Source organism: Oncorhynchus kisutch, linkage group LG2 (genome assembly GCF_002021735.2).
Source record: "Oncorhynchus kisutch isolate 150728-3 linkage group LG2, Okis_V2, whole genome shotgun sequence".
NCBI classification, from domain to species: Eukaryota; Metazoa; Chordata; class Actinopteri; order Salmoniformes; family Salmonidae; genus Oncorhynchus; species Oncorhynchus kisutch.
In genome coordinates this window covers 23738623-23761754 of record NC_034175.2, presented here as the reverse complement: position 1 = coordinate 23761754, position 23132 = coordinate 23738623, and the positions used below count along the sequence as shown (strand labels likewise).

The 23132-nt window shown below is 40.8% G+C and overlaps 1 protein-coding gene across 1 annotated transcript; it reads right to left on the bottom strand.

The window, feature by feature from the left end:
- Positions 1–965: 965 nt before the first annotated feature.
- On the bottom strand, positions 966–18243 carry LOC109910003 (CD2-associated protein-like). Its single transcript, XM_020509149.2, has 17 exons — positions 18114–18243; positions 16858–17015; positions 16522–16579; positions 15894–16003; positions 14832–14922; positions 14679–14740; positions 14522–14567; positions 13282–13376; positions 11728–11829; positions 10961–11012; positions 5973–6017; positions 5640–5763; positions 4413–4578; positions 3476–3529; positions 3017–3225; positions 2533–2596; positions 966–2216 (listed from the first exon to the last, which is right to left on the bottom strand). Exons 1-17 carry the CDS (start codon positions 18115–18117, stop codon positions 2178–2180), a joined length of 1479 nt encoding a protein of 492 aa, XP_020364738.1. The 5' UTR covers positions 18118–18243; the 3' UTR covers positions 966–2177.
- Between the last annotated feature and the right edge of the window lie 4889 nt (positions 18244–23132).

Sequence of the window (23132 nt, the reverse complement as noted above, 5' to 3'; positions counted from 1 at the left end):
GCTCTGGACTAATGAAAAGGCTGTCTATTGTCTCTTTGGTTGATTATGGAGTTTCATGAAGTTGCAAAATTGATGTGTTTCATGGAAATGCCTGTACTGTTAACAGTTATGATTAATGACCTATCAAATATGTTTTATGAAGTACCGTTTTCAGTTGTCTTTGCAGGTTCATACGGGTGAAGGATCACTTTCAATTGGCCTTATGTGAAATACATTATGAAAATACTGCCGTACCAACAATCCCTATTTACTATAGTTTATTTCACGTTACACTAGCCGTTTTAGCCCGAGAGGGAATATGCACTCCATCAGGCGTATTCAATGCCATTTTTAAAAATAGTTTGTTCCCATGGCAGTTTCAGAAGCCCACTCTCTGTAATGTGTTCCAGGTGCTCTCCAGATGTGCTTTCCAGCTCACAGACTTCCCGGGCCATGCCAGAAGCATGTCGCCAATGCTGAGATGGAAACAGATCTATAGGGCTCACTCAAGAGAAGCCAAAGCCCTAAACAACAAATACTGATCATCAAATCTCATCAAATAGCCGACAGTAAATCTCTTGTTGTTTTTCTTCCTTCATCCTCTATTGTTGTTAATTGTGATAAGTCAACTTGTTTTCAGTTTCAGTGTGCTGTAAGTTAATGTTCTGGTGTGACTGACGCAGCCTCTTTTATCCAGCTGCAAAAGTATAATACCGACATGCTTCACTGTGGATCACTTCATTTCAGTGTGTTTGTATTTTCAAGGTTTTAATTAGATTCACTTTAGCACCTATTCTAAAAGACATATCCAAAAATGAGAAAAGGGTACATTTATACAGAATTAACTAATATAGTTTTGTTTTTGTAGACTGAAAGTCAACCACAATGCAGCACTGAATTAACAACAGTAATACAAAAGTGCCTCCCAATGGACACATGCAGCATTGCAGACTAGTTGCAAAATATTGCTTGCTAAATCACTGGAGTATTTTGGACAAGTAATATTTAATATTTTTAAAAAGGCACAAAATAGTTACTCTTATATACAATGGCAGTTCGCACAAAATATACAAGTAGTTTGTTCAGTTGACTCATGTTCCCCAAACACTATGCTTCAAAATATTCCCAAACATACCCCAAAAAATAAGAAATATGCTTTCAGAGAAAAATAAAACCAGTCCTCTGTATTGTTGGGTGATGTTGTTCTTTCAATGAAATGTACAATATCATCAATATAAAATAAAACAAATTTTCTACCCAGAGGCCAGGATTCAATGCAAGGCGTGTTAAAGCACGCCACACTATAACATACTTTTAAAAGTGATTTAGGCTTGGTCCAACGTGTGCAGCATTTACCATGTAAACGTTGGGGAAATGTCCCTTAAAAGACACATTGTCAGTTGTATTGTGCACTACGCTATAACCCACCTTGAGTTGAATCCCGGCTACAAAGTATTTTGGTCGATGTACACAAAGCATTTTGGTCGATTCACTTGGTCCCTTGCCAATAAAGTCCAGAATGCCCTCAAACAAAATGGCTGACCACAATCTAGGGCTGGATTCAATCGTTATCGCAAAAGTATCGCGGAAGGTCCGTGTTAAAATGTGAAGTTAAACTTCGTGATTTTGACAATGAAGACCTTTGTGTATTTCCCCAGAGTCAGATAAACTCAAGGATAGAGGTAGTTTTGCGAGCCAATGCAAACTATGCTAACTAGCAATGGCTGGAAGTCTATGGTGTCTACTAGCATGGTAGTAGATACTTCAGGTCATTGCACCAACGCTAGTTAGAAATTGCGCTTACGCTAGTTAGAAAATTCCTTCTGACTGCACGCAGGGACATGAAAATCCACGGGTTCATCTGAAACAGGGGAAGTAGACTTTCCAAAATCCCAAAGTATCCCTTCAAAGGTAATTTCCAATGCAGTGTTTACCGTAAATGCAAATGCGGGAACATTGCCTTCAAATGTTTTTATCAAGCTATAAAGGGGATCTTCCACGATACTTCAGGGATACGGATTGATTCCAGGCCTTAATGTAGCCTCAGCTGGTATGTCTGCAGAGGAAGCAGATATGCATCCTTTCCATCCCCTCTTGCACTCCAACGTCAGGAACATTTGAATTCCCTTTCAAGTTTGTGTTCAAGGGAATGACATAGCAGAGCCTTACTTAGATGTACTGCCCGGTCATGGTGTCAGTTAGGATGAAGGTTTAGTCCTAAGACCATGTACCTCCTCCTGCACAGGGGAAACATTGTGTTAATATTCAGCTAAATCAAAAGCTTGTGTTTATGCTCCAAACATTGTATGTTCCACTGCATGCTCAAAACAAGACACGCTAGCCTCTCACTATGTATTACAATAACAGGGGAGGTTAGCATGTTCTGGGGGTATACTATTTGTGAGATATTTGTGCAATATTTGACAGTTTGCATTTTAACCTCATAGTCATGGTATTGTTTAAAATTTAAATTGCTGGATTACAGAGCCAAAACAACTAAAAATGTGTCACTGTCCCAATACTGTTGGAGCTCACTGTAAATATTCCACGTACCTGCAGAGCCACATGTTTGTTTCTCTCGTCTCTCAGTCCCTCTTTCAGTTCCTGTATGTCTTGTCTAGAAGGAAAGAACACATATACATATACATATACATATATATATATCAATAGATGCACTAAGAGGTCAAAGAAGAGTCAGAAAATGAAGGAATGGTTTACATTTTTGGTAGGAGAAATGTAGCCTGGTTAACACATACTGAAGTGTTTCAACAATGGTGAGTCCAGCATTCAGTCTGGTTTAACCAGGCTAGGAGAGATCTGACTGGATGTGTGCAGGGACTTTTTCCTGTCTTTCTAGTTTTACATTTTGCCTCCAGCACCTTCACTAATAGTTTGAGTGTGAGGTAGATTATGCCTTTTATCAAAATAGTTGAAAATAGCTTGGTGGAACAACTGAACAAATGGGTTAATGTACCTGATTCCTCAAGTTTTTCCCCTGGTTATCTAGAAGTCTGAATAAATGGGTAATACTACTTACTCGTGTCTGTTTTGCAGCAGCTCCAGAGCAATCTTCAGTGCCCTGACCTCAGCTTGTAGGCTGTCCAGACAAGGCTTCTCCTCCTGGGCTGCCCTAGCCTCCACTATAGCCTTGGGTAGCACTAGCCTGGAGATTAGCGGATTACCGGAGACTACCGGATTCTTGGGAGGATGTTCAGGCTTGGATGGTGGTGAATGACTTTCTGCAACCTGCAATGTTTAGGCAAGGTATCTCAATGTTTAGGCAAGGTTTGACAGGTATAGGATTCAAACACTTTTATATTAAATCTATTAAATCTCAGTAATCTTATTTAAAGTCAGTTGTTACTTTGTGGCTAATTGATACTTTGAGAGAGATACATTGACGTGATGTTAATTTTGTGTTCTACGTACTTGCCAACAAGGCCTAACATGATGATAGAGTATTCATGAATATGGAATCAAAGTCAATTTTGCAAACCTTCAGCAGTTTAGGCGATTTTTCTGCATCTGTCTGGTCCCTGCCACTCAGAGCCTAGGGTTAGAACAACAACCATGACCTTAATGACGATTCCTTTTTAAGAGTCATTCCTCACATCATGGCCTCACTAACCCTTCATGGCATGCAACTTGTCAAGCCACTTATGAACAGGCCATCTCTCTCTCTCTGGGCGGGTGAGTAAAGACTTAGTGGGCCAGATGGGCCACGTCACACGAACAAACAGTCTTCAGGGAAACTCTGGAGGAATGAAATCTAACAAGGGCCACTATTCTCCACTGATATGCCCCTATGACTGTGTTGACAGTGATTCCTCTAGGCAGATATGTACTTGTGGCTTGACATTAGAAAATGACATCAGACTAACCCGAGAATGTATCATCATCTTTATGTTAACCTGGGGTTGTCGGTTCATAATGTCGCTGCATGATGAGTGTTGGGCCACACTGCCCCCCTGTGGTTTCAGAGGGGATGTGGAGTACAACGTGCACCTTTGGGCAGATATAGACTGGTGGCGTCATGACACTAGACAAATCAGGGATTGTATCATCATCGCTATGATAACCTAGGGGTTGTGGGTCTACTGTCATGTGATGTGTCATGTGTCATGTGTCATTGTCTCCCTGTGGTCTCAGAAGGAAACATAACTGTGTGGTGTGTCCACACATATGACAACGATACTAACTCAAAGTGACTCTGACAACGTCAATGGATGTGTGACTCTGTCCTAATATGCGATCTGTCCTAAATCAAATCAAATACCAATTTATTGGTCGTATACACATATTTAGTAAATATTATTGTGGGTTTAGCGAAATGCTTCTGTTCCTAGTATGTCATAATATGTACACTGTACAGAGGTGCATTCTGTACCATAATAATATTGATAATAATACAGTATGGTATATTGTTGCCATACCTGTGGACCGGTGATGAGGGCAGATGGGGGTCGTCTCTGTGGGGGTTTGGCTCTGTTGGCTGTGGGGTGACTCAGTTTCTCAGGGGACACCTCCACTCTGTCAAACTGGTCCAAGTTGCTCTCCTCTGTACATTTTGGTGAAAGGGGAGGGAGATCGCCATTGGCTCTAATGGGAGAAAAAATTATTTCAGAGAAGTTAAACATTCATTCTTTCAGGCCTACACTGGTTGATTCATAAGGTTAACTTGACCCAAATTGCTCTGATGTAGAGAGAGAACTGAAAGAGATGCTTCATTTTCTACTGTTGAGATTATCAGTGGATGACAATTGCTGTGGTACAGTGTGGGAACAGTGGTATCCTGTTTCCTCTTGCAAGGTCTTAGAGGCAGGTGCTGATGCACTGCATATTGAAACCTCAGTGAGTTTATGTTTAGCCAAGCATTAAGACTTCTCCTTTCATCGTCCACACCCTCACTAGAACAAACCAAAAGACGTCCATAGCTTTTAATAAAATATACAAACTTGTTTGACCTTTGCAAGTATAATCTCAAATTAATTTGACAAATAAGCAATATGCTTTTAGCCAAGGCCACACTTTCATTGCATTGCCTCCAACGTGTGACAGTTTATTTAGAAAGAACAATCCGAAAGTCTTTTTATTTGTCAATTTCCCCTTGGTAAAGACGGCCCTTTTTGTTTTCCCAGTCGTGTGTGTTTGTTCAGGAAGAAGGAAATGGGCTGCTCTCGTCTGTTTAGGCCCACACGGACTCATCCCAGAGTTTCCAGTGCACCGCTCAAGGTTTGGGAATCCTGGAAATTCAGCTTCAAGACATGAAGACTATGTGCTATAGTAACCTAGGCACCAACCAAAACTCTCCTCCACACTCTCCTTCCTTGCCAGTTTAAAGAGAACAAACAGTTCCTGTCTTGACAGAGACCTTTTGCTTTCTTATCATTTGGCTTTTGAAAATATATAACTACTAAGGCTTCCATATGAGTGCCCTATTTGTCCATTCTGATCCGTAGAAAAGTCTGAAAGCGATGCTTCATGAAGAAATCCTTATTTTACAAGTCTCACTATTAATGTTCATATTTGATACTATGGAGTGATATTAGTGTCAACATTGGATTAAGATTGCATTTATGTTGGCACTACTATACCTCCGTACTCTACCCAAATGGTTGGTGTTGACTGAGACAAAAAATGGATGTTCTAGAGTCACTCACTTGCTACAACCGAACTTCTGAGGCTTGTGCTTCACTGGAGGTGGTAGTGCAGGTCTACTTGGAGCAGGGAGCTTGACTTTGGTTGGAGGGTTGCTTCTCAGGTCTTTAGTCTCTGGTTTCTCATCTGTATGCACATGTGCACATTTAAGCATTGCTGGTAGTAAGCAAACGGTACTCGTAAGTACTTATTAACAACACACACCTCTTTGCAATTGTGAAGCATCATCTCCTCTGTATTTTGAAGTATAATGTAATATAACATCTGGTTAAATGAGACTGCAAATACAGTGAAACTGTTCTTTAATTGAACAGTATCAACATGCTGTATCTTACCTTTTGCAAGGCTGCTCTTCTCCATCGCTGAACCCTCTGCCTTGACTAAAAGAACATTAGAGCACAGAATTCACACCATATTATACACGGCCACAGCTATCTATCTTGCCACTGGTGTGTTGTTCTCTTTGCCATGAGAACGGGGTGAGTGTACAACAGCATCAAGACCCAGACCTCCGGGGTTAATCATTCTCTGCAAAAATGAATTTAACATAATTTAATTGAAATGCAAATGAATATTCATGTAGGGCAGAAACATTGTTCATTTTCTTCCATTTGAGTTTGAAGAAATTCCAACCAGTATAGTGGCATGGGAAGCCAAGATGCTGCATGTCATAGGAGCAGGCTAGGTCACAGCTGTGTCCAATAGAATCCTACAGAATCCAAAATACTGTAGTTACTGTTCCCATGAGTCTCCCTTGAGAAGGCCTTGGCTTGAGGGTGGAAATAACTTATTTATCATAAAGGAGATCCCTCAAGTGTGAACAGCTACAGTATGTATAATACACTTATGGGATTGTCTTTTGACAAAGCACAATATTCTGCCTCTCAATTACCATTAAGGGTTAACCAAGCAATTATAGTGTTTAATAAAAACGAGAAATGATCAACTAGAGTGCAGTTAAGGGAACTGACCACAAAACAGCTAAGTCAATAACAACATGAATCTGCATTATAGCTTTTAGCACATCTCTCAAGATACAGAGGAAGAACATGCTGAGTGTCATGCTGACATGTAAGACAATAAACCACCAAAGTGACTGGTGATGATGAATTCCACAGACTAAGAGTACCAGTAGCAAATCAATGAGAATAGAGCCTACCTTCTTCAAAACACACGTAAAACTCCCTGACCAAGCCCTTCCACCAATGTGAAGCACTAAAGTTGTTGCAGAGTTGCTGCTTGGGCCACTTGTGAAAAGCCACTGTGACAGACAGAGCTCTCTACGGTCCCCCACCCCCTGGCTTCCTCCAAGGCATCTCAGCCAGGTCATGTGACGTACTGTATTACACCCCCCTCTCCATCATGGTGTAGGACTTCCTGTGACATATCTGCAACCCCCCAGTGACACTAGACGCCAATGGAGTAGTGGGAGCGATGGGGTGGGGTGCAGGGACTCAAGTGCAGAGGCTTGACTCTGGCTGAGATTGTTTTGAGTTGGGATGATATTATCTCCAAATGACTGTTAGGCCTCTTAATGTTTGAACACAAACTCATGCACACCAGATATGAACGTTTGTGAATGTTCAGCGAGAGTGAGCGCCTCAAAATGTCAAAGGGGCCATGTAGCAATAACAAGCTTCCTTTGAGTATTTGTGCTCTGATTGTATCATTAAAAATAAATGACGTGATTGAAATATTGCATCTTAATGTTGTGTACCCTTCGTATTCAATTAGAAAGGCTTCATTTATTTAAAGCTGGGAGGAAACAATCCAGCCTAACAGCTAACTAACAGTTAGCGTCATAAACACAATGTGCACCTTCAGCAGAAGTGTGTGTTTGAAACAAGATCTCGTGCCCTCAGATAAAACCTGCCTGTGCACCACATCCTGCTATGTGTGGCACTGACAGTCTCAAGATTGGACTCTCACATCCTCTTTACTGTTTAAGGCAAAACATGTGTCACAAGCTGTATGTCCCTCCCCACTGGGAACTAACTGGTTGAATCAATGTTGTTTCAATCTCATTTGTCAGCGTATTGTGACACGGAATCTACATGGAAACGACATTGGATTTGACAAAAGTAATCCTCGTAAACTGTTGTTTTGAGGGTGAAATTACAACCACAGGATTATGTCATCACCAAATCTCAGCATAAAATAAGTTGAATTTGTAACTTTAAAACAATGCCAGATCATTAGGCTAGGCAGCACCTCCTACTGGATAACTCACGTATAGCTTTGATCTCCCGTCCAGGGTTTTAACCAAGTCCTGCTTACAGCACCAGTCAAAAGTTTGGACACTCCTTCTCATTCAAGGGTTTTTCTTTATTTGTACTACTTTCTACATTGTATAATAATACTGAAGACATCAAAACTATGAAATAAAACATATGGAATCATGTAGTAACCAAAAAATATATTTTTGATTTTAGATTCTTCGAAGTAGCCACCCTTTGCCTCGATGACATTCTCTTGGCATTCTCTCAAACAGCTTAATGAGGTATGCTTTTCTAACAGTCTTGAAGGAGTTCCCACATATTCTGAGCACTTGTTCACCGATTTCCTTCACTCTGCGGTCCAACTCATCCCAAACCATCTCAACTTGGTTGAGGTCGGGTGATTGTGGAGGCTAGGTCATCTGATGCAGCACTCCATCACTCTCCTTCTTGGTCAAATAGCCCATACACAGCCTGGAGGTGTGTGTTGGGTCACTGTCCCCTTGAAAAACAAATGATAGCCCCACTAAGTGCAAACCAGATGGGATGGTGTATCGCTGCAGAATGCTGTGGTAGACATGCTGGTTAAGTGCGCCTTGAATTCTAAATAAATCACAGACATTGTCACCAGCAAAGCACCCCCACACCATCACACTTCCTCCTCCATTCTTCACGGTGGGAACCACACATGCGGAGATCATCCGTTCACCTACTCTGCGTTTAACAAAGACACGGCGGTTGGAACCAAAAATCGCACATTTTGACTCATCAGACTAAAGGACAGATTTCCACCGGTCTAATGTCCATTGATCGTGTTTTTTGGCCCAAGCAAGTCTCTTCTTATTATTGGTGTCCTTTAGTAGTGGATTCTTTGCAGCAATTCAACCATGAAGGCCTGATTCACACCTTCTACTATGAACAGTTGATGTTGAGATGTGTCTGTTACTTGAACTCTGTGAAGCATTTATTTGGGCATTTATTTGAGGCTGGTAACTCTAATCAACATATCCTCTGCAGCAGAGGTAACTCTGGGTCTTCCTTTCCTGTGGCGGTCCTCATGAGAGCCAGTTTCATCATAGCGCTTGATGGTTTTTGCGACTGCACTTGAAGAAATGTTCAAAGTTCTTGAAATGTTATGGATTGACTGACCTTCATGTCTTAAAGTAATGATGGACTGTCATTTCTTTGTGCTTATTTGAGCAGTTCTTGCCATGATATGGACTTGGTCTTTTACCAAATAGGGCTATCTTCTGTATACCACCCCTACTTTATCACAACACAATTGATTGGCTCAAACACATTAAGAAGGAAAGAAATTCCACAAATGAACTTTTAACAAGTCACACCTTCTAATTGAAATGCATTCCAAGTGACTGCCTCATGAAGCTAGTCACACCAACAGAGAGACTGTTATCAAGGCAAAGGGTGGCTACTTTGAAGAATATATATATTTTGATTTGTTGAACACTTTTTGGGTTACTACATGATTCTATATGTGTTATTTCATAGTTTTGATATCTCCACTATTATTCTACAATGCAGTGGTGGAAAAAGTACTAAAGGTACCTTAATAGAAAATGACTCAAGTAAAAGTGAAAGTCACCCAGTAAAATACTACTTGAGTAAAAGTCTAAAAGTATCTGGTTTTGAATGTAACGTAAGTTCAGTGGTGGAAAAAGTATTCAATTGTCATATTTGAGTAAAAGTAAAAAGTGAAAGTAAATGCTAGACATCAAATTCCTTATTTTAAGCAAACCAGACGGCACGATTCTCTCTTTATATCAACCAAGCACAATTCAATATTACCTTTTGTAATACAGTAAAAGTTAAGTCTATCTTACAAACTAATGTAACATTCATCCTTAAAATGATTAACACAACCATGGTTGGTCGCTGTGAGGTTACTGAAACTGTACATTTCTTCTTATGTTATAGATAGCTTGCATAGGTTGTCGCAGGTCTGTGGAGATCCTCACAATTGCTGTAATAATCTGTTCATAATTTTGAACGGCACTGACAACGTATTATCCACATTGAAATGACGTGGTGTGCCCAGTGGGTCTATTCCTTCATTGAACAACATACGGTCATAAAAACTCAAAAGGGAACTGTGTCTTCGAGATACACCACATAGATAGCAGGTCAAGAGAGGTCAAATTGAAACAGCTTTGAAACTTCAACAATGAACAATCATTTATGCTACCCAACTTAATTGTATGATGCATAGCTATAGATAATTGAGAGGCAGTAAAAACGAGCGTCTGAAATAGGGATGATTGGGAGCTTCCATTTACATCATATAAACTACAAACTACATCTAACCTGTTGTAGTATTCTGGGGCTTTCCTGTGTTATATTGCTCTTTAGGTAGATTTTCACTTACATAAGATTTGCCTATGTAGCCTGGACTGAGGAAATGTCTGTGTGTCTGTGGCCTGGTTTGCTAATAAAAACCTAATTGTAGTTCAGTTACAGACAGCCGACAGACAGACAGGCAGAGTGGATGTGCCGTTGTCACTCAATTTTAAAAGCTCATTTGACCCTTAGGGTCGCCAGACTCACTCATGCGGAGTATTACATTTTTTTTGTGACTTGTCTATGTTAATGTCTGTTTTCCATCCACAAGAACAGTATCTGTAAAATGCAAAGACCTTGATTTTGAAATATTCAGGAAGCAATTTGGACCACACAAAATCTCATATTCAGCTGCTAAAGCAACAACCTCACACACCCTAAAACATGAACACCGTGCCAGACTGAACACGCACCACCGTAGATGAAAACAGTAGCAACCGTAGCCAACAACAGCTCCCATTAGCATCTCTAAATCACAAGACAATCTATGTTGTCATATCGGTGTGTCACAGATTGGTGTCACCATAGAATTAGGAATTAAAATAATAACACACTAATACTAATAGGATCTCTATGAGTGTCACAGTATATTTTGTTGCACCAGTTATTATGTTACACCTCATAAGCTCCATCGTCAGCATCTAAATCACAAGACATTCTGTACTGTCATATTGGTGTCATGGACTAACTGGTGTAACAGTATATGCTGTGGCACTGGTCTCTCTGTTAAAACAGGAAGTTGCTGTATTTACCTGAGCGTCTTTCCGTGCCACGGCGCGCAGGTGGTTGGCTGGTGCTTCCAGACTGTAGGAAAAGCAACGGAAAACACAACAGGTTGGCTCAGTCTCTCTTTGCTGCATATTTGCTGCAACACACACCCACTGATTAGAGCACCTATTGACGTGAGCGGCCATTCGTATAGTATTTTATTGTTTTATTTTAAAAAATATGTATATATAAAAGTAATACAATTCAAAATAAACTAACACACTTTTTCCACAGACGGAAATGTAAAGTCAGTGACTCCTAAACTGCAGATGTTGAAGAGATCTTTGAGTCAGAAACCTTTATAAGTTAATTATGTAAAGGTTGACAGGTAGCCTAGTGGATAGAGCATTTGGCCAGTAACCGCAAGGTGGCTAGATTAATCCCTGAGTTGACAAGGTCAAAATCTGTTGTTCTGCCCCTGAACAAGGCAGTTAACCTGCTGTCATTGTAAATAAGAATTTGTTCTTAACTGACTTGTCTAGTTAAACAAAGGTTATATAAAAAATATAAGAAAAACTTGACTGAGAATGTATTTTTTTGTTAGCCAACTGTAGATAAAGGGATTTGTTTTTATTGACCTGTTGCGGTCTAATAAATAGCTCATGTTCATTACTGGTTGGTGTCATAGCTGCTTAGGTCAGTGTAATGTAATGGCTAAACCCCCCTGGAATGTGTGGGGGAAATTCCCATTCAAAGGGCTACAGCGAGACTATCCCTGGGAATGTTTCCCTCATTCCCTGCTCTAACTCACTTGGAGACCGTCGATCGTTGGTATCACCATGACGAAATTGTCCGGGAAAAAACCTCTGCGTCCGTTCATCTCTCCCTCCCACCAGCCCTCGTCCTCTGTTTCCTTCAGAAGAAGAGATTGTGTAAAGAGCAACTCAAAGAACTACACACAGATCATAAAACGACAAGTAATCTGAACATCTGAGAGGTTAACAGAGGGTCAGGGGAAGCATGGTCATTGCCCACAGTAGACACTATTATTTGATCTTCAAAGTTATCATAAACTTCCCTTTTCCACTTGTAATTTAGCAGTGGTGGAAAAAAGTACTCAAATAGCATACTTGAGTAAAAGTAAAGATACCTTAATATAAAATGACAGTAAAGGTCACCCAGTAAAATACTACTTGAGTAAAAGTCTAAAGGTATTTGGTTTTGAATATACTTAAGTACAGTTTTTGGAAAAAGTATTCAATTGAAATATTTGAGTAAAAATAAAAAGTGAAAGTAAATGCTAGACATCAAATTCCTTATTTTAAGCAAACCAGACGGCACAATTCTCTCTTTTATTTAAACAGTGCCAGTCAAATGTTTGGACACACCTACTCATTCAAGGGTTTTTCTTTTTTTTTTTACTATTTTCTACAATGTAGAATAATAGTGACGACATCAAAACTATGAAATAACACATATGGACTCATGTAGGAACCAAAAAAGTGTAATGATGGACTGTCGTTTCTCCTTGCCGTAATATGTAGGCTATCTTCTGTTTACCACCCCTACTTGTCACAACACAACTGATTGGCTCAAACACATTAAGAAGGAAAGATATTCCACAAATGAACTTTTAACAAGGCACACCTGTTAATTGAAATTCATTCCAGGTGACTACCTCATGAAGCTGGTTGAGAGAATGCCAAGAGTGTGCAAAGTTGTCATCAAGGCGAACGGTGGCTACTTTGAAGAATCTAGCCTAGTGGTTAGAGTGTTGGACTAGTAACCGAAAGGTTTCATGTTCAAATCCCCAAGCTGACAAGGTACAAATCTGTCGTTCTGCCCCTGAACAGGCAGTTAACCCACTGTTCCTAAGTACTTTTGGGTGTCAATGAAAATGTATGGGAGTAAAAAATTACATATTTTCTTTAGGAATGTAGTGGAGTAAAAGTAATAGTTGTTAAAAAATATAAATAGTAAAGTAAAGTACAGATACCCCAAAAAACCACTTAAGTAGTACTTCAAAGTATTTTTACTTAATGTAGTTACTTTACACCACTGTAATTTGGAATATAATTTATACCATCAGATTTTGGGATGGTTTCCCTACTTATGTAATTGTGCATGCTTTGTCATCTAGTGTATTGTGGCACATATTTTCACGGAATTGCTCACAAGTCACATAACAGGCTTGTCTGGTTGAAGAGGAGAAAAAAATATTGATGAAATTGTATAACCAGGTTTATTCTAGTCCAAAACTGGAGCATTATATTCTTGATTTTGGCCCCAAAGGGCATAAAGTCATGAAGGTACAGTATATTGTATTGGGGAACATGTATGACAACATTAGTACAAAGACCCAAACCTTGGTGATGATTGTAACAATGTCTCCCTTCTTTAGATTCAACTCGTCCTCGGTCAAGGCTGCGTAGTCGAACATGACTTGACAACATTCTTTCACTGAGTAGACATAATAGAGAGGGGAGCGTTATAAAGAGAACCTAAGCAATGCTTGGCTGGAATAGGTTGGTTTTAAGATTATGTCGTAAAAGTATGTATACCTAAAAAAGAAAGTTACTCAAGTAAATGTGAAAGTCTCCAAGTAAAATACTACTTGAGTAAAAGTCTAAAAGTATTTGGTTCTAACTATACTTAAGTATCAAACGTAAAAGTATAAATGATTTCAAATTCCTTATATAAAGCAAACTACACGGCACCATTGTCTTGTTTTTAAAATGTACCTCCGTTTTTAAAATAGCCAGGGTACACTCCAACAGACATCATTTACAAACAATGCATTTGTGTTTAGTGAGTTTGCCAGATCAGAGGCAGTAGGGATGACCACTTGTTCTCTTGATAAGTGCGTGAATTGGACCATTTTCCTGTCCTACTGAGCATTCAACATGTAACGAGTACTTTTGGTTGTCAGGGAAAATGTATGGAGTAAAAAGTACATTATTTTCTTTAGGAATGCAGTGAAGTAAAAGTTGTCAAAAATATCAATAGTAAAGTACAGATACCCCAAAAAACGACTTAAATAGTACTTTAAAGTATTTTTGCTGAAGTACTTTACACCACTGATCATGACTAACCAATCGAAGAAGAATAGCAGTCCATACATCCATATATTTTTCTGAGAAGGATATGAACTGTGAAGCATTGACTTGAACCTATTTGAACCATTAATCTCTTTCCACGTTAAACGGTGACACCAAGCCAGTGTTACTGTCAGAGTTTCTGTGGGCCCACACCCACATAGCCTATTTGGTCAACTGCAGGAATTACTGACTGTCACATGCCAATGATGTGGCTGTCTGTTCTTTGTGGACACCTGCCTAAGTGGTAGTTTGGTCCAAAAATAGAACACTTGTCACAAGCAGAGGTCTCACTGTTGTTGTAGTACATCAGAACATGTCTATATTCAGTGGAGACATTGCTTTGCAGTTTCCTTCAATGTATCAAAAAGTATCTCCCACAAGGAGGATGAATTTGATGAGTGGTACAAGGATGGGCCTTTTATTTGACAATTTAAAATGTATTTCAGAATGCAGTGCACTCATTTATACGACCTACATAAAGTAGGAATTAGAACTATAGAAACTTACAATTTTTTGGTTTGTTCCTCACACTTGTCCTCTGAGGTAGCTTTGTCTTAACAAAAAGACAAATGTATTAAATTAATCAGTGGCATCTCACAACTAGTTTTTCAGGAGAGAAAAAGTCCCATATTTATTGTATTTTGATTTATCTTGCATTCCATACCTCTTTACTGAACATTGTATCTGAGAGTTTGGGTCTGGTTTTGCTCTCGTTATGCTTAACATCTGAAAAAGATTGAGAAGGAAGTTCTATAAGGATATATTGATTCAAGTCCACTCTCAGAACAAGGCCATGTGAAAAATGTGTCCATCCCACCTTTTGGAGAGACAAATATCTCTTTGGTGAAGTTTGATGGAAACGCTCCCACTTTACCACTTTTCATTCCCATCCACCACCCATCTTCAATCTGTCAGGTGTTACAAGAGAGAGGTAAAAGAGAGAGAAGTCAAAAGAAAGAGAAACGGAAATGTAAGAATAGTACATTGTAGCAGAGCATATTTCACCAATCATCCACATGCATAGGAATTCTCACAATAGGTTTGGTCAGCATAATGTCTACAGATGTAGAATCTTCAATTGATCATCCTGTTGCAGGAGAACTTTCCTGCAATGCAGGAAATGAAAAACTGTGTATTTGAGGTTTAAAAAGGTTTCAGAAGTTTGTAAATTCCCCTATGAAATGTCCATGAATTATAATCCACATCAGTGGAGGCTATATGAGGGGAGGATGGCTCATAATAATGTCTGGAATGGTGAAACCATTACCACGAGCCCGTGCTCCCCAATTAAGGTGCAACCCACCTCCTGTGATCCACATAATATCTATCATTTCCTGTTACTGTTGCAGGATTATTTTCCTGCTGTAGCAAACTGGCTCAAATTAAGATTCTACATCTGTACACACCTCAAAGTGAAGTTGGAATGTGTGCGGGAAATGTGATTTCTCAGCATAATCTTGGGGAAACATCACAATGAATATGCATTGCTGAAATGTCTGTGCGACAATATGGTTATCTGAGTTTTTGGAGGGGTGATATTTTAGTATCATATCTAGCTAGGCAAACAAGATAAATGATTTGTGGTTGCTCATGCATTTGCTATTAGAGAGATTATGCAAAGAAAGTAAATATGATATGACACTCCAATTATGAAGCAAAAACATAAACATATCTTTCGAAATAGAGCAGCTAATGCTCTCTCCAAGAACCTACAACTAATTTACACTGATACACTATAGCAGGGGTCTCAAACTAATTTGGGTCTAGGGCCTTGTTAAATTGCCTTGTGGGATATTTGTTTGAGATTCCTTCTCTAGTATGTTTGCAAGTGTTTTCCCATCTATTGATAGTGTCAGTAATGATAAAAGCAACACGGTACCTCTCTGAGGATCTCAATGGTCTCCCCGACAACCAGCTCCAGCTCATCCTCATTCAAGGGACTGTAGGCAAAGGCCACCTCACACTTCCTTGTTTGCTTAATCATCCTTGCTGCATGAGGAAAGCATTGTACCAGCCACATCATTAGTCTAATTAAAACTAATGATGAATAGAAATTCAGTAGAGAAATTCAGAAGTAAACAAATACAGAAGTCTCAATATGATAACTTGTAGACTCCAGACTCAGAGCATGACTAGAATAATCAAAGCTTCTTTGTGTTGTAACTAATTGAATCCCTCAAAGGGACTGTGCTGTAACAGTAGACTGTGGTTTTGATCTGTTCCTTCCTTGTACATTATATTTAAGCTTGGTGCTAGTAGGCGAGGCTGTATATCTACACAAGGCCTTTAATTACTTGTTTGAGCCTGTCGTGCTGACAAAGTGTGCGTGTATCTCGATGAGCACGAACCAAAACACTTCCACATTTCAGTACAAAACAGGGTTCGTGTTTGACAGACTCGGAAACATATCTGGATACAGTTTAAGCTACAGATCCAAGTTATGGGACACACAATAAGCAGAGCGTTATGGTAGTGGAGGTTTAAAGCCATTGGAGAGTGATACATACATTTCCGTAGGCTTCTTGGTTCCCTCTGGCTGTCACCTATCAAATACACTGGCACCTCCTGTGTGGGAAATAAAATACACAAACACACACAAGGAAAAAGCTAATGAGTCAAGTATTAGACAATGGATTGCACACGACAAATGCACGAACAATAGGCTGGTCAGAGTTGGAGTCAAATTGATTTCAAATCAGTCAAGGAAGGATGTAAACTGAAATAATGGAATTTCAGTTCCTTGACAGAATATCATTTAATTTGACTTCCTTCGTTGACTGAATTGAGATGGTATTCATCCTAATCCTGGGACTGAAGGCAAACTCTTTATGGACATACTGTACCTTGACGAAGTTAGCGGGGAAGATGCCCCTCTTGCCCCTCAGTTCTCCCTCCAACCAGCCCTCCTCGCTGGGCTTGGTGACACTCGTCACCACGTCTCCCACCTGCACCGTCATCTCATCTCCCATCATGCCCTCAAAGTCCATCAGCACCAGCACCTCTGAGACACGCAAATGGAGGAAGAGGGAGAAGAGAATATGGTGTCGCAAGTTTCATTCTCTTTTCAAACAGACCTAACAATATCGCTTGAGGAACTGCAGTTATTACAAGTAATGTGGCCCAACATCTAGAAGGTTACCACCATAGTCTAGTAACTCAAAAACATTAGGAGGGGAAGAGAGATAACGTGGACACTTTTCATACTATTGTGCTGATCCAAACTGTACTGTGCTGGCATGGATATGGTCTTGCACATTGTTCTCTCTAGCATGTTTTTTGGCAACTATGGTAAATAACCAGCTTGTTTGACTCGGCTTGGCTGCATAGTGTGAAAAGGGTAACATCAAGATTATTGTGTTTGAAACATGCAGTAAATCATAGGGGGGGGAAAGCTATTGTTATGTTGTTAAAAGATTTCAGCTTGACTTTTTCTGAATAAACACCAAGGCCTTTGTAAACCAAACCAGTCTCCTGTAGCATATTTGTGTTTGAACAACACATACGTAAAGCAAGGTTACAGTACAGCCCGGGGCAGCAAAATGGATACCAAAAATTACAGTTTGGAATTTGCCCTGGCATAGTGAAAAAGTTTATGTTCAAGTAGTTTTTAGGCAAGGACTATACAAACAAAATGTCAGTACCACACACACCCATTGCCTACAACCAACCTGCAAGTAAGAAAATAATGAAAAATGTACCTTACCCACTGATAGTACTAGTGCTAACCTGTTTACCTGTCTTTAGGCATTTATGTCAATGGTAGCTATGAAGAAACCCTGCAACACCAAATACAAAAGTATTGTGGACACCCAGAGACTTACTACCTCTTTGCTTTCTGGATAATAAAGACGCAAGATCATTATCTCTGTTATCTCTTTTCTGAAAAAGAGGGTGTATAATCTACAAACATGAACAGGCCTACATATCTGGTATACTAAAATCCCCTCCAATCGCAAATATTATTTGGGAATGACCACACAGTTTCGAAGCTAGAGTTCCTGTCAATTGCCCTGAATGTAACTAATTGACAGACATTGTAAACATTCCCCAAACCCTTGTAAACACTACTGAATGGACAACACAGTTACAATGCACTTACCCATGACTTCTTAGGAAAGCTTTATTCTCTCTTCTAGACTTTTAGGTAATTCCTCCTCAGAGGACAGACAGACACCTCATATGCTACAGGAGGAGAACTGAAAGAAAGTGAGTGCAGTGCCCAAGAAGCAAAGCTATATATGGCTAGCCAGGGCCCTCCTTCCCTCTAGTCAAACATTAACATCTACTTCAGGCTAGTCATGACAAGCCACCAGCCAGGAGGAGGACGGGTCAGAGAGAGCAAGCGAGAGAGTAAGAGAAGGAGAGAGAGAACAGGTGGGACAGGTTTCTAATTGAAGGAGAGAGATGATAGGCAAGGGTGAAAAAGAACATAACCACATATTGTCAGCTGTACAAGTAGCTGTCACACATTGTATGGGGAAAAATACAAGACAGTCAAATACATCAGTGTGACGTAATTGTGTGTGTGTGTGTGTGTGTGTGTGTGTGTGTGTGTGTGTGTGTGTGTGTGTGTGTGTGTCTGCAATCCGCCCTGGCATGCTGTCAATTCACTTCTGGGCCACATCCTGACTGTTGGCAGCCCATTCTAGCATAATCCATGCTTGGAGTTTGTCAGAATTTGTGGGTTTTTGTTTGTCCACCCGCCTCTTGAGGATTGACCACAAGTTCTCAATGGGATTAAGGTCTGGGGAGTTTCCTGGCCATGGACCCAAAATATTGATGTTTTGTTCCCCAAGCCACTTAGTTATCACTTTTACCTTATGGCAAGGTTCTCAGTTATGCTGGAAATGGTATTGTTCATCACCAAACTGTTCCTGGATGGTTGGGAGAAGATGCTCTCGGACGATGTGTTCGTACCATTCTTTGGCATGACACAGGATGGTAGCGGGATGGTAGCGCTCACCTTGTCTTCTCCGGACAAGCTTTTTTCCGGATGCCCCGAAGAATCGGAAAGGGGATTCGTCAGAGAAAATGACTTTACCCCAGTCCTCAGCAGTCCAATCCCTGTACTTTTTGCGGAATATCAGTCTGTCCCTGATGTTTTTCCTGGAGAGAAGTGGCTTCTTTGCTGCCCTTCTAGACACCAGGCCATCCTCTAAAAGTCTTCGCCTCACTGTGCGTGCAGATGCGCTCACACCTGCCTGCTACAATTCCTGCAAGCTGAATCAACTTTAGGAGACGTTCCTGGCGCTTGCTGGACTTTCTTGGGCGCCCTGAAGCCTTCTTCACAAAAATCGAACCGCTTTCCCTGAAGTTCTTGATGATCCAATAAATGGTTGTTTTTAGGTGAAATTCTTACTGGCAGAAATATCCTTGGCACGTGTTTCCTTGCAGGTAACCATGGTTGACAGAGGAAGAACGATGATTCCAAGCACCAGCCTCCTTTTGAAGCTTCCAGTCTGTTATTCGACTCAATCAGCATGACAGAGTGATCTTCAGCCTTGTCCTCATCAACACTCACACCTGTGTTAACGAGAGAACCACTGACATGATGTCAGCTGGTCCAAGGCTGAAATGCAGTGGAAATGTTTTTTGGGGATTCAGATCATTTGCATGGCAAAGACGGACTTTGCAATTCATTGCAATTCATCTGATCACCCCTCATAACAATCTGGAGTATATGCAAATTGCCATCATACAAACTGAGGCAGCAGACTTTGTGAAAATTTATATTTGTGTCATTCTCAAAACGTTTGGCCACGACTGTACATACATGTGCAACACTGTTAAAGACGTCCTAACAGCGATTTTGAACTTTTACAATTGAAGAGCAATATCCCAACCGTAAATACAGTGAAGTACACACACTATAGGCTAAAAAATGTTTATATTTTTACACAACCGCAAACTTCAAGGAGAAGAGCATTCAATGAGTTGGTGTGATGGGAATCTGTGATGTCAACAGCCACATGAGGAATAATAGAGGAGCAATAGAGAGCAAAAGGGGAAAGGCCCACAACCTCACTTGTGCCATGTCATGAAAATCAGGTGCTAAATGAGGTGAAAATGAAACTGGAGTGCCAACCGTGTTTTAGATTGTAGTTTCAGTGAATTTATGTAAAAAATTTAAAAAATAATTTTTTAAATTTCACATTTATTTAATTAACCAGGTAAGCGAGTTGAGAACAAGTTCTCATTTACAGCTGCGACCTTGCCAAGATAAGGTAAGGCAGTGCGACAAAAACAACAACACAGTTTCACATGGGATAAACAAACGCACAGTCAGTAACACAATAGAAAAATCTATGCACAGTGCATGCAAATGTAGTGTGAAATGTAGAGGTGAAATAATTACAATATATCATTAACACTGGAGTGATATATGTGCAGATGATGATGTGCAAGTAGGGATATAGGGGTGCAAAAGAGCAAAATATATATATAAATAAATAAATAACAAATGTGGGGATGAGGTAGTTGGGTACAGGTACCATGATCGGTAAGCTTTTATTTTATTTTATTTTACCTTTATTTAACCAGGTAGGCAAGTTGAGAACAGGTTCTCATTTACAATTGCGACCTGGCCAAGATAAAGCATAGCAGTTCGACAGATAAAACGACACAGAGTTACACATGGAGTAAAAACAAACATACAGTCAATAATGCAGTATAAACAAGTCTATATACAATGTGAGCAAATGAGGTGAGAAGGGAGGTAAAGGCAAAAAAGGCCACGATGGCAAAGTAAATACAATATAGCAAGTAAAATACTGGAATGGTAGTTTTGCAATGGAAGAATGTGCAAAGTAGAAATAAAAAATAATGGGGTGCAAAGGAGCAAAATAAATAAATAAATAAAAATTAAATACAGTTGGGAAAGAGGTAGTTGTTTGGGCTAAATTATAGGTGGGCTATGTACAGGTGCAGTAATCTGTGAGCTGCTCTGACAGTTGGTGCTTAAAGCTAGTGAGGGAGATAAGTGTTTCCAGTTTCAGAGATTTTTGCAGTTCGTTCCAGTCATTGGCAGCAGAGAACTGGAAGGAGAGGCGGCCAAAGAAAGAATTGGTTTTGGGGGTGACTAGAGAGATATACCTGCTGGAGCGTGTGCTACAGGTGGGAGATGCTATGGTGACCAGCGAGCTGAGATAAGGGGGGACTTTACCTAGCAGGGTCTTGTAGATGACATGGAGCCAGTGGGTTTGGCGACGAGTATGAAGCGAGGGCCAGCCAACGAGAGCGTACAGGTCGCAATGGTGGGTAGTATATGGGGCTTTGGTGATAAAACGGATTGCACTGTGATAGACTGCATCCAATTTGTTGAGTAGGGTATTGGAGGCTATTTTGTAAATGACATCGCCAAAGTCGAGGATTGGTAGGATGGTCAGTTTTACAAGGGTATGTTTGGCAGCATGAGTGAAGGATGCTTTGTTGCGAAATAGGAAGCCAATTCTAGATTTAACTTTGGATTGGAGATGTTTGATATGGGTCTGGAAGGAGAGTTTACAGTCTAACCAGACACCTAAGTATTTGTAGTTGTCCATGTATTCTAAGTCAGAGCCGTCCAGAGTAGTGATGTTGGACAGGCGGGTAGGTGCAGGTAGCGATCGGTTGAAGAGCATGCATTTAGTTTTACTTGTATTTAAGAGCAATTGGAGGCCACGGAAGGAGAGTTGTATGGCATTGAAGCTTGCCTGGAGGGTTGTTAACACAGTGTCCAAAGAAGGGCCGGAAGTATACAGAATGGTGTCGTCTGCGTAGAGGTGGATCAGGGACTCACCAGCAGCAAGAGCGACCTCATTGATGTATACAGAGAAGAGAGTCGGTCCAAGAATTGAACCCTGTGGCACCCCCATAGAGACTGCCAGAGGTCCGGACAGCAGACCCTCCGATTTGACACACTGAACTCTATCAGAGAAGTAGTTGGTGAAGCTTCTCTGACAGCTGATGCATAAAGTTAGAGAGGAAGATTTAAGTCTCCAGCTTCAGTGATTTTTGCAATTTGTTCCATTCATTGGCGGCAGAGAACTGGAAGGAAAGGCGGCCAAAGGAGGTGTTGGCTTTGGGGATGACCAGAGAAATATACCTGCTGGAGCGCATGCTACTGATAGAGATAAGGCTCGGTTTTACCTAGCATAGACTCATAGATGACCTGGAGCCAGTGGGTTTGGCAACGAATATTTAGCGAGGGCCAGCCAACGAGAGCATACAGGTCGCAGTGGTGGGTAGAATATGGGGCTTTGGTGAGATAACAGATGTCACACCCTGACCATAGTTTGCTTTGTATGTTTCTATGTTTTGTTTGGTCAGGGTGTGATCTGAGTGGGCATTCTATGTTGTGTGTCTAGTTTGTCTGTTTCTGTGTTTGGCCTGATATGGATCTCAATCAGAGGCAGGTGTTAGTCATTGTCTCTGATTGGGAACCATATTTAGGTAGCCTGTTTGGTGTTGGGGTTTGTGGGTGATTGTTCCTGTCTTTGTGTTTGTTACACCAGATAGGGCTGTTTTCGGTTTTTCACGGTTTCTTGTTTTTTTGTATATTGTTCTATTTTTCATCTTTATTAAAGATGTATCACAATAACCACGCTGCGTTTTGGTCCGCCACTCCTTCAACAGAAGAATCCTGTAACAGAATCACCCACCACAACAGGACCAAGCGGCGTGGTGACAGGCAGTGGCAGCAGGAGCAGTGCGAGGAGTACTGGACATGGGAGGATGAGTTAGGATGTAAAAGGACCCTGAGCACAGCCTGGAGAATATTGCCGCCCCAAAGAAGAGCTGGAGGCGATGAAGGTGGAGAGGCGCTGGTATGAGGAGGCATCACGGCGGCGTGGATGGAAGCCCGAGAGTCAGCCCCAAAAATGTCTTGGGGGGGGGGCACAAAGGAGGTGTGGTGAAGCCAGGTAGGAGACCTGCGCCAACTTCCTGTGCTTACCGGGGGGATGGAGAGACCGGGCAGGCACCGTGTTATGCTGTGAAGCGCACGGTGTCCCCAGTGCGGATGCATAGCCCGGTGCGGTACATACCAGCTCCGCGTATCGGCCAGGCTAGAGTGGGCATCGAGCCAAGTGCCATGAAGCCGGCATCTGGTCTCCAGTGCGTCTCCTTGGGCCGGCTTACA

Excerpts from the sequence above, each read along its gene's own strand:
- LOC109910003 (XM_020509149.2), bottom strand. Across the intron at positions 11,830-13,281 it reads TTGTTACAATCATCACCAAG|GAAACAGAGGACGAGGGCTG; the intron begins GTTTGGGTCTTT and ends CTTCTTCTGAAG. Across the intron at positions 11,013-11,727 it reads CAACGATCGACGGTCTCCAA|TCTGGAAGCACCAGCCAACC; the intron begins GTGAGTTAGAGC and ends CTTTTCCTACAG.